The following is a 14,535-nucleotide window of genomic DNA, read 5'->3' as shown; positions in this document are numbered from 1 at the left end:
CTGTTACAAAAATCTCATAAATAACATCTGTCGTTCGGAGGCATGATGGAAAGAATAATGAGATGGCACCTATCGTAGTCCCGTTACGAGTTACGTGATTTTAGCTCCAGATTACCATTTTCGTAACTTGATTTAGCTTTTTGTTTTGTTATTTAGTCTCGGAGTTTTAGTTCTTTCTTCATGACATTTTTCTAGCCTGTTCTAATTAAAAGTAATGTTTATAATTTTGTAAAATTTACATTTTTTAATAATTAGTTAAATAATTCATTCAGTTTTATTTAGCTTTACTTTTTTTAACATCTGGTGGCATTGCCCGCGATTGCAGGTGTTGTTGGTGTTCTTCTGCTTTCGGCACTCAAAGCTCTCTCTCTCGCTACTGCAGTGTTGCCTAGCTTTGGATATAAAAACGCACTAAAATGCCCATTCAAAGAAAATAAGACAACAAATTTTTATTGAATCACTTAAAGAACTTTGTATGCGTGAAAAATTGTTTTTAGAATGTGCGTTTTTTTTTTTGTTAAGCGAGACTCTTTTATTAAGGGAACGACTTATTTGCTATATTTGAGGTTATCTAACTAGATAAGATACTCTTTTTGTAAAAATGTCAGTATGGTTTCTTTAGTATTTTCTGGTATTTTGTTGCTTATTTTTACAATGAATACACCTATTGATGCCCTATGCCCACTAAGGATTGATGGCCGGAAGAAACGATTACACCTCTATGGTTTTAATCCGCATTCAGTAAATTCAAACGCCTTTTAAAATGTGTAAAAAGTTTTCAATCTTAAGAAGAGTTGAGAGAGGGGCATTTAATATTCTTCCATAACCTTAAAAGGAGCAAAAAATTAAATTCACACTTTCAAAATATCAAATTTTATAAGAACCAACTAATTTATTTTCATTAGCACTAAAATCTTCTCAGAGTGGCCTTTTTTAACCTTCTTTTGTATAATAATACAGTTTTTTTTAACTAAAAGTTTCGGGAGCTTTAAATTAAAAAAAAAAGAAACAAACACGAAACTTTAAAATTTTCGCATTTTCGGTATAAAAAAGCACTAAAGCACAACTTGGAAAAACGTGACGTCACATACTCTCTGATGGGCGCAATCTTTTTTCTATCATTCTTGGTTCGGAGGCGTCAAAACAGTTAGTCCCTGTTGTCATGTCAAAAATACATTAACGTAAACTCAGAAAGAAATTATAAGTAAACAAAATCACATTTTTTTTAATCAAACTAAGAGCAGAAAGTTTTCTTACACTTGTAACTTTATATAGTACAAATTAATCAAAATAACAAACTCAGTCTCATCATGAGATCAAAAAATCAATTATTTAGTAACCACGTAGTACCAGTTTCCTTCAGTATCAGTTTAATCAGCCAATGGCCCGCGGTAAGCGGAGGTAATTTGTTTATTACTAAGGATGGGAAATACAAAAATGTTGATATTGGGCACGAGGATATGTGATGATTAGACGCCGTGTAATAAACTGTTAGTCATAAAACTGTTAGTCCCTCCACTTGTGGAATAACCTGAAAACGCACACCACAAATACAAGATGGCGCAAAATGAACCACCTGAATGATCGGAATATTTACAATTTTTGCAAATGGCGTACGTCAATCACATTTGACACTTGCGAACTTGACAACAGCAGCATATAAACCGACAAGCAATGGAGCGCTTAACGGCCAAATAAGAATTTGGTGGACTCGTTTGTTTCTATATTTATTTAAAAAAAAATTCAAAAACAAAAATGATGATTAATTTTGGCCACCTTGTATGGGAAGGAGCTCAGCCAAACTCAAAACACACACTTGCCAATTATATTTATTACAAATTATACTTTTATATATATATATAGGCGAGCATACATATACAGATGGTTGTATATTACTTATATAGTTACATACGCATTTATCACATCTGCTGCACTGTACGTCTGTCCGTTCACCTGTTGAGCAGGTTTTCTTCGCTGCGCGCATGCCACCTAACTATGGTAGATAAATCGAAACGGCATTTCAACTCAAACTTCTCATAAGCGAACTAGAAGTTGAGTACATTCATTTTGCTGCAGCGAGCACAACTCACCAGACTTGTGCTGGTTGATAAGAAACACAAATAAACCAATTAATCATAAAAAGTGGCATTAAACCAGCCAGTTACGGCTTCACTTGATGTGTATACCTACATGCATGCATACATATGCACATACATACGCCTCCTTCCACTCGGATGACTACTAAACATGCACTTCTCTTATTTTAGCTACAAACTTCTAAAACAGGTAACCGGTTTCTTTAACTGGAAAAGTAACTGTTTAACAACTCGCTGCTCGTTCGAATTTGTTGAAATTTGTGAGCAGCGTCACTCCTCATTGATTAAATTGTCAGACGCTCCCCCAAAAGCTCACAATCTCATTTGCGTAACCCATAAATTCTAAAATGCCACAGGACCAGTGTTTCTCACTTTCTCTCCCTCTCTCTATATATATATACATATAAAAATCTTTTTGCTGTATATGAGCCATTACCATTTTATTTTTATCGCTTTTGCTGCGTGGTGCTGCACCGCTCCTCTCATCGGCGCCATTCGTACTCGTTGAAGCAAACAGAGAAATATACATAGGTATGCTAGCCGTTTGGAGAAATCCAGTTCATATTTCGCCATTCACCATTGCGTCCGTCTTGCGCGCTTTGTGTTTGTTCATATACTCACTTCCTCCAGCGCCTCCACGTTTGCAGTCGATACGGTGGATAGCTGCTACTTATCCCACTGCTTAGCTCATCGAAAAGAATTCGACACCTTCTGGCACTATAAACACAGTTTCAATTTTCACTGTCAAACGTTGTAGAGCATAGAGCGGAACGTCAAACGATAGCTGTGTAGCTGCCATTCAATTGTTTGTTTGAAAGTTTGTGTATTTCTTGTTACCGAAGCTGCAGTAACAGTTTTATTTGGCACATTCACAGCTATTGACTGCTGAGCTGGTTAATTAATGTTCGTGAATTTGTGCAATCAATTTTGTGCTATTTTTTAAAAGAAAAAATGCCAAAGCATGTTAAGAACGAAGTAATTGACCTGTAATAAAAGCGTTTACAATATAATGTATTACAAAAGCATATGGATGTCCTAAACAATTTAAAAAGTTTCTTAAATAAAAAACTATTGCCATTTGGGTGGCCAAGGGAGAGAAACAAATATCAGTACATCTAATGACAAGCAAAGTGGAAAAACTACCTGTACCGATGTGTTAATATAAAAGTCACAAGACCTCAGCGAGCGAATTATAAAGTGTATGAAAGAGGAAAAAAGAATAAATAAAATAAATAGAATAAAACCAGATAACAAATCAAAATCGATGAGTGCGCAATTCCACACACATACACACACACACACTTTCACAAAAACAACCAACGCACAGAATAATTGAGAGCGCAAAAGGCGCCAACAAAAATACGTGAGCGCACATAAGTAAGGTGAAGAGCGCCAATAGCCCCAATCGATAGGAGAGGCGGAGTACTGTGCGCACGTAGCGAATGCCTAAAAGAGTGGTGGCACAACTTGTGCTCCCTCATATTCGCTCAATTTCGCAATACGCACCGAGCGAACAACTAAACCGACGTTTTTAAAACTCTCAAAGCTTTGGAAAGCAACAAAAAACAGAAGCTTTTTTTTTGTCTTCCTGCAGCTAATCACGCTCCGCTTATCGTACGAATTCGCTTTTGTTTATAAACAAACTCGTAACGAGCGAGTTATTAGCGGGGAATAGCAAACCAAAACAAAATAAAACAAAAATAAACAAGAGAAGAAGTCAGCCTAAGGTATCTGTTGTAACCTTGCTTGCCTTTTCTTATCACTAATCGCTGCAGCTACTACTCGTACCGGCAATCGCTTGCAAAGCAACAATTATTCATCAGCAGCATGTGGTTCGTTATTTCGTTGGTCGGTTGTGCGGTGGCATTAGCTGCCGCCGGCCGGAAATGGGGTCGTTGGTTTTATCTACGCTATGGTCGCAATTTTTTGCCACGCTCAATGTTGACAGCGAAAAATCGTGCCCCTACTCCGCCACCAACGCCGACTAAAGATGTACAAAGTGTTGAGGGCCTGTTGGACGAGGGTGGTGAAATGCATGAAACGGTGAGTGTTGCACAACAGCAATAACTACAATTAAATCTTCATCTGCTTATCTAGGTGTATAATATATTTCGCGAGGGGTTAATGAAATGTAGAAACGTGAGCAGTCAGAGTTGTTCAGACACTCGTAAGTTGTTTGTGGAAATTAATACAAATGAGATATGATTAGCATCTTTTACTGGAATTGAAGAGAAACGAAGACCTACGTACATAATTTTTTTTATTTTTATTATTTATTCAAATTATTAATGGCGCAGCTAAGTTTGTACTGTAAACCGAAAAAACACATTTTGTGTCGGGCTGTAAATTGTCCATAACTCCAACTGTTTGCGCAGTCTTGTATTTCTAATCACTTTCATGTGGGGCCTGATCACGTTTACAATTAAAATTTTACAACTTTTAATTATGCAAATAAAAAAAATTAATAAGTTTTCATAGATAGCTGTTAAATTACTCCCCTTATCAATAGGGTATAGCATAAATTTCGCAGTCTACTATTGTTTTGTTGTTTAATTAATTTGAATACACATCTTTATTAAAAAAACGACATACATCCAAGTTTAAAACATTATGCAAAGTTTGTAAACATTCATTTAATTTCAATCAAAAATTCACACTTTTTATGTAGAATTTTGTAAAAAAGTTATTGTTTTGTTCTCATTTATGAAATTCTATTATAAGAATAAAATTTGAAATGGGTAAAAATTCTCTCTGATTTTCGATAATTTTTTTCTTTAAACTTGTTCTTTGTTATGCTAAAATTTAATGGGCTATAAAGCTGGGTACCCAAAAACTCGAAATTCTAATGAAACTTTGTCTAATTGTTATAAATCTTGTATAAATATAGTATTTAAGCTATATTTTTATAAAAACAAAACAATTGAAATTAAACAAAATATAATTAAAATTTTCCGCAAAATTTTTTATTACCGACTTTAAAGGGTAACACCACTATAATTTGAAAAATTATTACTTTTTACTTAAACTATATTGTGGGTTCTTAAATATGGTTTTCAGTTAGTCATAAAAAAATTTAAATATTCGAATCTCCATGCTCCATCAGCACTTCAGCACTGCTCGCAAGTGCTCATAAAGTTTTTAAAAACGCGTTTCTAGAAACAAATAACTTATTTCAAACCAGGCGAGTAGACTACATGTGAAATTTCGGACGAAGCTTTACAATCAAATTTTTTATGGAAGTAAGTAGTGGCTTACTATTTAACTCAAACTTTCCTTATTATAAAAAATGCAAATTTGAATTAAAAGACTAATTGTATTTCCAAAAGCAATAGTTTTCAATTGGTTACATACATTTTTCTGATTGCTCCATATTTTACCCTTCCCGCGAAATTCGTCCCCTTTAAAAAAATGCCAATTTCGATGTTTGACACTGCCTTCGCTATTAAGAAAATTTATTTGCACACTTCAAGCTGTATTAAATAAACCCACTGAAAAGAAGGCCTAGCCTTTTTCCAATCTTCCTAAGAAATCGGCAAATTTAAGGTTTTTTTGTTTTTTTAATTTCAGTAAAATATATAGTACTACAGAATTCTAGCAAGTAAAAGTAGTACTTTATAAAAAAAATTAAGACTGTCTTAAAAGTTAAAAATAAAACTTAGCATTAAGCATATTTGCTAAAATCTTGATACCCACAATATCCAAATTCTTTGGCGGCCATTTTCCCAATCAGAGAAATTTGTCCAATTTTAGTTAATTAATATTTCTAGTCTTTTAAATTATCCTGCGGGAAGCAAATTTCAAACTCTGTCGAAGGGGCAAAGGGCCTAGACTTTGATAAGATCATTCCTAAATATTTATGACTTTCTTTTAAGTGCAACGCATAGCAAAGCTGAGGATGAGCTTTCGACTTCAAATTTATATTATATAAAAGTTATCAGGGCTGTTTTTCTCCAAACATTGTGCATATTCTGTTTTTCATTTCAGCTTGGACTTCGTTAAATTTTAATGCTTCGTCTTTTTTTATATTTTTCCCGCTCTATAATATCTATACAAATATACCAGGAAGTGCCAATAAAATACTCATTAGCTTAGTGAGCTTCAGTGCAACGAGAAGTTTAATAGCCGTTAGAAAATGTCAGGTTAATACCATATTGACACACCTACACCTCAGTACCTTCTGAAAGCGAAAAGATAAAATCGTTTTCATACTTATACGAGTATATGTGCATACATATATCCAAATATAGAAACCAAAATGAGAATTGTTTCGCCCTAAATATACTTGTACAAAAACACAATATATGCATATAAAGCAAAAACAGATAAAAACAAAAAATGTAATGAATACTTAAAACTACAGAAAATGCACAGATTGTGGCCCATCCCATCGAGTCGGGTTACATTCAGCCTTACACATACAAAGAGGAAAAAACTTTAAACAAAATGAAAACAAAGGCGCCTGCATATACCTAACCAACCAACCATAGACAACAAGCGAATCTTAAATAGCAATTAAAAGATAAATGTTAGCATGAATATTAGTTATATGAACACAATTATTAGGCATTCTGTGCAACTTCCACGTGATTTCTCACCACACGAGTGTATGACTAAAATACAAATCAGGCAGATGCACTGATAGTTAGACGATCCAGGCGTACGGTATTTAAATTAAAAAAATGCTCTGCATAATATCAGAGATAATAAGAATCATTTAACAGATAATTTGCAGGGTAATGCAACAACAATAAAGACGTGACTTGCTGTACAGCTTGTTGCTCGTCAGTTAGTGATTGGCAGCATTGCCATTGATTGGCTCAGCTTATACCTAAAAGCAGTCAATAAATTGACTGAATAAATCGACTAAATATTATATTTTATGTTCATATAACACAACATAACAATATTTAAACGCACACATATGTATATATGTATATGTGATATAAAAATAAAAAAATAAAAATACGCAATTGCAAAAACATAACGCGGCGAAATGGGAATGGGAATACGTATATTCATGTATGTATGTATTTATAAGTGTCTAGCCAAAATATTGAACTTTCTTTTTCCTTGTCACCATCGCTGTTGCTGTCAAAAATATTGTATTGAACAGATTTGTAAGCCTTGACAGCAATTATTAACTTTAAACAGGCAAATTTTCTTTGAATGAACGGTTCGTTTACCCGTATGCATACAAGTACGTACATGTGTATAAGTACGTATGCATACATGCATATAAAATAAATTGTTTTTCAAAACTGCGTGCTCATTTCAAATTGTCATATTTCATTGTTATTTTTAATTGTTTGCTAAACCACGTTTTTATTTCCAATTACTTGGGTCTCGGCATCATAAAACAGTGCTTTCGGGCATTTTCAGTCGCAAAAACTTGCAAATAATATTAAACACCACCAAATGGCAGTCTAATGGAAAACCTTAATTTGTTAGCGATTTACATATGTCAATAAAAAGTGTAACTTACATACATAAAGAAATTATTACATATTTTGGGGTCAATGAAATGTGTAGGGATTCGGTATACAACCCAATAACAAACGAAAACAAAACGAAATGATTAAAATAAAACCAAATTGGAAAAATTAATTCAATTCAATAAAAATAAAATAAAATTAGAAAAGTAAATTAGAATATAGTTATAAAATTAACACTAAATTGAACTGAATTAAAATTAAAATCAATGAAAAAAAAAGAAAAAAAGTAATTGAATTAAAAAAGTAAGAATTCTGAATTGTAATTAAATCAAAATATGAATAATTAATTTATTTAAAAATAATTAATTTAGTAAAAATAAAATTTAATAAATAATGAAACCAAACGAAAATAAAATTAAATTGAATAAAAAACAAAACAAAATAAAATTAAATAAATATTAAATTTAAATCAATAAAAATATTTAAAAAAAAATGAAAACTAAAGGAAATTAAATAAATATTAAATTTAAATCAATAAAAATATAAAAAAAAAAATGAAAACTAAAGGAAATTTAGTAAAATCAAGAATTAAATTTTAATATAAAAGCTAATTTAAAATAAAATTAAAATGAGCGAAATTTGATTTAATTAATTAAATTACCCAAACTAAACATAAATTAAAAAAATGATGTGAAAAAATTACGAATCAAGTTAAAAGAATCAAGAGAAGTGTGTTAATACAATAAAACAAATATATTTACCCCAATCTACTAGAATCATCGGTTTACAATTAGTAAAAATATTAAATATTTTATATAAGCATATAGTATTTACTAATATGGATAACTACTTAATATTTACCAATTATGCAATTAGGAAATTTAGGCGATTAAACCTCAATTTACCACACAAGAACTCATTTCATAAAAATAGTTGAGTTACGTTCCCCATGCGACCCTGGGATTATTCAATGAGAAGAGCAAAGTAAATAAAACTAAACTAGAACATAATAAAGTCAAGAAATAAATTATATTAAAATTAAATGAAATTAAAGTAACATTAAATTGAGCTAATATAATTAATTAACGCAATCTAAATATAAATTCAACAAAGGAAGTTAAAAATATTAAATTAAATTAATTGGATTAAAAATGAAACATTAAACATTATTTAAAGTAAAAACTCAACCAAAATAAAATCAAATAAAACAGTGAATTTAAATGAATCAAAATAAATTAAAAGTATTAAACAAAAAATATTGAAACCAACTGAAATAAATTAAAATCAAAAACAAAATTTTAATATAATTAAACTAATTTAAAATAAAATTAGCGAAATGTTATGAGAACAAAAAGTAGAAAACAAATGGAAGGCAAAATTGATCTTGAGTAATTAAATTAAAAACGAAAATGTATGAAAATATCTTTCCGATTATCAAATGTATTTAAAATGAAGATGAGTTGAATAAAGGGTAGTGTGTTTGGATCACTTTGTTTTGCGGCCAGATTGAATGGAAAATATATCAAAATGGGCACAGACGCAGATGACCTCTATAAATTTTCGTTTAAAGCTAATTTTGTCTCCATTTTTATATTTGCAAAAACAACATTCCGCTATCAAATACTAGTTGAGTTAGCTTGTTAGATTGTGTGTGAATACAAAAAGGCGATTACGCAATTAAAAACCTAATTGTCTGAATTCATTTCCAATAGTATTTTAAAATTGTATCACCTCCGTCGGCAGATCCTTTACTTTTCGAGTTTCATCCTGAAGCAGTCAGAAGCAGTCCTCGGTCCAGAAAAGGTTCCTTTCTTTACATTTGAGCGCACATAAACTATTCAACAGCAACGTTTTTCAACTATATGTATATGCATGTACACGAATGTATGGACCAGCATACATACATATACACTTGTGATCACATAATTAAGCCGCTTAATTTATTTGCAGTCTTTGTCATATTTTTCGTGCTAAATTCCATTTGTGCGTGGAACTTTGATTTATAAGGTTTTTGTTATAAAATAAACAATGAAAACATTCTCCATGGAAAATTTTGCGAATATCGTTAAAGGATGAACTGACTTAATTATGTGACCACAAGTGTACTTAAGTGTAAGAACTTAATCGCTCAGGCACAATTTTTTATAAGAGCGTACAATTGTTGGCGTATGCCGATGATATTGACATCATCGGCCTTAACAACCGCGCTGTTAGTTCTGCCTTCTCCAAACTGGACAAAGAGGCAAAGCGAATGGGTCTGGTGGTGAACGAGGACAAAACGAAGTACCTCCTGTCTTCAAACAAACAGTCGGCGCACTCGCGTATCGGCACCCACGTCACTGTAGACAGTTATAATTTCGAGGTTGTAAAAGACTTCGTCTATTTAGGAACCAGCATTAACACCGATAACAATGTCAGCCTTGAAATCCAACGTAGAATCTCTCTTGCCAACAAGTGCTACTTTGGACTAAGTAGGCAACTGAGCAGTAAAGTCCTCTCTCGACGAACAAAACTAACACTCTACAAGACTCTCATCATGCCCGTCCTAACGTATGGCGCAGAAGCGTGGACGATGACAACATCCGATGAAGCGACGCTTGGAGTGTTCGAGAGGAAGATTCTGCGTAAGATTTTTGGACCTTTGCACGTTGGCAATGGCGAATATCGCAGTCGATGGAACGATGAGCTGTATGAGCTTTACGACGACATAGACATAGCGCAGCGAATAAAGATCCAGCGGCTACGTTGGCTGGGTCATGTCGTCCGAATGGATACAAACGCTCCGGCTTTGAAAGTATTCGATGCGGTACCAGCTGGTGGTAGCAGAGGAAGGGGGCGGCCTCCTCTGCGTTGGAAAGATCAGGTGGAGAAGGACTTGGCTTCACTTGGTGTGTCCAACTGGCGCCGGTTAGCACGAGAAAGAAACGACTGGCGCGCTTTGTTAAACTCGGCCAAAATCGCGTAAGCGGTTATAGCGCCAATTAAGAAGAAGAAGAAGTGTATAATGAAAGTAAATTTCCTCAATATACAGGATGCATAGTCAGCTTTATTGCAGCGAAAGGCGTCGGGCGTTGCGAACAGTAGGAGAATCACCACCCCTTCCGTAAAACCTATTTGCATGATTGCCTTCCGCATATTGGCTTAGTAAATATGTGCCGCAGACTGTTGGCGACAGTGATTGCAGCTGACGCAGTGCATAGAAGCTGTTTTGCCAGTTGCCGGCTGGCTGCTTTCTGGTTGTAGATGGCTGGCTGCGCGCTTCCACCCGCCCGGATCGTGTCGTCTATTATGGCGTACCATTGTATCAAATTGCATTGTAATGCTTTTTAGACTGTTACAACTAATAACAATAGGCTGGGTGCATACTTTCAAAGGTATATGGGCCAAGCTTTTCCTACAATTGATGATGTGTGTTTTGGGTTTTTTTCTACAAATTTAACACTCTACAGAATGGCAGATATTTTTGTTTGAGAAGTGTTTTTCAGGACAACAAACAACACTTGAAGATCAGACATAGCTTGGCGGGGCACAAGTTCTACTAGAAGAATGAATGTCGAACACAGGTTCTAATATCTATTGATTTCGTATAAAAATACTGGATCGCAGTGGCTTTTAGACCCTCACAACTGCCTATGCATATTTATTTTTTGACATTTTTTTTATTTTTATTTTTTTCCTGTTGAAACCTCTTGACTTTTCATTTACTCATTTTTTTACCTATTTTCTCATTACTATTTTTTATTGCCTTGACGCTTATAGCCGCGCATGCATGAGTGTGTGCGCAAGTAAAAACAGGCTATTAATGTAGCTCATTCTATTGTTGTTTGCTCATCACGTTGGTACTCGGATGTGCCACTTTGTGGCAACAGTTTGCAACGGTGTGTCTCTCTTGCTACACCAGTTCATATGTTGGCACACGTCAGCTAAGATAGATAAGGCGAAACAGACGCAACACGTCGCGAAATCCCGGTTCAGCCGTGAAGCCAACTCGCAAAAGTGGGGAAAATTAAGAAAATATAAACACATACATTTACGTATATTTATATTCGAAACCGATTCAATTATGTTTGCGAACATTCCAAGTGAACGCAAGGTAAAGTGAACATAAAATGTTTGGAAAAAAAACAAATTTAACAAAAAAAATGTTTAATTAAAAGCATATTTAACACAGCGGTGTGTACGAAGTATCGTTTTTGTTCACTTGTGTGACATCAAATCGCACTGTGTGCGCTCACCGGCCAATAAAACTGGTCGCCCGTGAATCTCCAAAGTATGTGCATATGGTTTGTATCTATGTATGTTGCTCTGGACTCAAATGAAATAAGCGCACAAATATGATTTCATCTAATTACGAAACCAAATCGAACCAGTTTGTTTGCTATTTTTTACAAAACCACCAAACAGAAAAAAATTATAATAGATTTCAACAGCATGTGAAATTCTTTCAGCCACCATTCCTAGCAGCGATAAAGATCATAAAACAGTGGGTTGTTGATACCAGCATTTGTATACACAAACAGGTATGGACAGAGAAATAACGCACTTAACACACAATTACATATAATGATGATTATTTTTATTGGATGACCCAGTAAAACAGTTATTTTTATTCTTACAAAATCACGTTGGTATAAAAATATGTACGAATATCAAATAATCTTCCAAGAAATAACAATTCGTATAGAGGGCACTATAAGTGCGCTATTTCTCTGTCTATTGTGCACCTTAAATATGTTGTCGCTGAGCCAGCTGGAAGTAACTCACACCCAACTCGACAACCTCGAAATGCGCTCATCAACTTGGTTCCATTCCGATTAATTGATTTATTGATATGAGCCACTAAAGCTATATTTTGCAAATGAATTTCACAGTTCGCTTAGTGCAGCCCTCTTCATCATTTATAGCATCATAATGATAAGTGTGCGTCAGCTTTTTGTCTACTTATTATGAAGGCATTTCAGGAGCAGATTTTTCTTCTATAAAAACAGCTAATTCTTAAATACTTAAACACTACTGGGAAAGTATTAAAAAAACTAATTATATATCCAAATATCATTATTTATTATCCAAACCATATATCCCGAAAATGAACTATGATGCAAATAGTTAATACCTATTTTTATGACACCTCCGCGTTTTAAGAAAAGCTTTTCAAGGCGGAAATGCGGAGTGGTATCGAGTCATTAAATGGACTTTGGGCTTAAAACTACAGCCATTAAAATCTGGGAGATTGCAGCGATTAAACCAGTTTTTTGATCGAAAGTGTAGTACTCAGCCAAGTGAGATCCCCTTTTGTATTGGTTTATTTGTATTATTGAAATATGCAAAGTATATATATACATACAGGGTGAAGTATATACAGGGTTGGCCATATTAAACTGACCCATGTGATTATTAAAAAAATATGGAAAAAGAAACATTTTTTTGTGTTTCATTGTGAAAAACATTTAATTTAGTTCAAGGAGATTCGTTTACATCACTTTTTGAATATGATATCGCGCAAGTGGTCGCCCTTAGCTCGTATAGCGTAATGTGCCCGTTTTTCGGCGTTTTCCATAGTTTTGGCCAGCGTCTCGGCCGATATGGCGGCTATTTCCCGTCGGATATTGGCCTTAAGTGCGCCTAGTGTCTTTGGCTTGTTGACGTAAACCTTAGATTTCAAATAGCCCCAAAGAAAAAAGTCCGGTGGCGTCAAATCCGGTGATCGTGGCGGCCAGTCAAAATCGCCGCTTTTTGATATCAAACGGCAAATTGGCATATTCCAAGCGACGAGGCTTATCGGCCGGCAACAGTTGTTGATTTAGTTGTATTTTGTACGGGAATATCCCCAAATCCAAACGAATGATACGTCGTAGAGTGGTCCGAGGGATGTCCAACTGAGCAGAACGACGATTACCTGACGTTCGCGGCGATGACTCGATACTGGCTCGTACGGTCGCGATATTTTCGTTAGATCGTCTTGGCCGCTTTTTATTTGGACGTCGGGTATTAGCCACAGTGCCGGAAGACAAAAATCTTTTGTGCATTTGCTTGATTGCGTTCTTTGACGGCGCACTTTTCACTTTATTTTTTTTTTCTCCACGCACGTTGTGTTTTTACAATCGAGAAGGAATTTTGAATGTACAGCTGAACAATTTCAGCGCGTTCTATTGGGGTGTACTGTTTCATGGTATAAATCTCCTTCGACTGACGCTTCCAACGCGGTATGTCATTAGCTGATCTGAAATTACAGTAAAAAGTTATAGGGTTACTCAATGGGTCAGTTTAATATGGCCAACCCTGTATATACATATACAGGGTGAACGATATGAAGTGTTATTAACTTCACACTGCTTGTATATATATATATATATATATATATATATATATATATATATATAATTGGCGCGTACACCCTTTTTGGGTGTTTGGTCGAGCTCCTCCTCCTATTTGTGGTGTGCGTCTTGATGTTGTTTCACAAATGGAGAGACCTACAGTTTCAAGCCGACTCCGAACGGCAGATATTTTTTATGAGGAGCTTTTTCATAGCAGAAATACACTCGGAGGTTTGCCATTGCCTGCCGAGGGGCGACCGCTATTAGAAAGAACTTTTTCTTAATTTTTGATCTTACACCGAGATTCGAACCGACGTTCTTTCTCTGAATTCCGAATGGTAGCCATGCACCCGCCCATTCGGCCACGGCGGCCGCCAAAGTACATAGTAGTCAATAAAAAGTAAAAAAGTGCCAGACTGGTACTTTAACCATTTCACCTACATAGTTGTAACGAGTTGAAAGCACATCAAAATAGATTAATTTCTCGTTCAAAAGCAGCTCATTCTGAAAATGTGCACTAGGCCGTAATTAACTAGTATATAACTTGTTGAGGGTAGACAAAAAACCACAATTGGTTAGTTTATAACTAGTTGGGAGCAGACTGCCTAGCTAATTTTGAAAATATGAAAATTACCCAGTTGAAAAGAGTTTAGGTATAATGCATGCTTGATAAACGTTTTTGCTGTTGTTCCA

General features: G+C 34.5%; 1 protein-coding gene across 14 annotated transcripts in view; it reads left to right on the top strand.

Moving 5' to 3' along the window:
* The window catches only part of LOC128871750 (TLD domain-containing protein 2), a 319,890-nt gene that overhangs the window by 272,299 nt on the left and 33,056 nt on the right, over positions 1-14,535 (top strand). Inside the window, exon 1 of one of the 14 annotated variants that reach the window (XM_054113789.1) lies at positions 2,678-4,139. The exons of the other annotated variants lie outside the window; for them this stretch is intronic. Within the exon in view, the coding sequence (XP_053969764.1) occupies positions 3,924-4,139 (216 nt within the window). The 5' untranslated portion in view covers positions 2,678-3,923. Of the gene's footprint in view, positions 1-2,677; positions 4,140-14,535 lie in introns of those variants that run through there. 14 annotated transcript variants of the gene reach the window in all.

The sequence above is a fragment of the Anastrepha ludens genome, chromosome 2, assembly GCF_028408465.1.
Source record: "Anastrepha ludens isolate Willacy chromosome 2, idAnaLude1.1, whole genome shotgun sequence".
Lineage (NCBI taxonomy): Eukaryota > Metazoa > Arthropoda > Insecta > Diptera > Tephritidae > Anastrepha > Anastrepha ludens.
The sequence above is the reverse complement of the archived record's forward strand: the minus strand, read 5'-3'. Positions and strand labels throughout refer to the sequence as shown.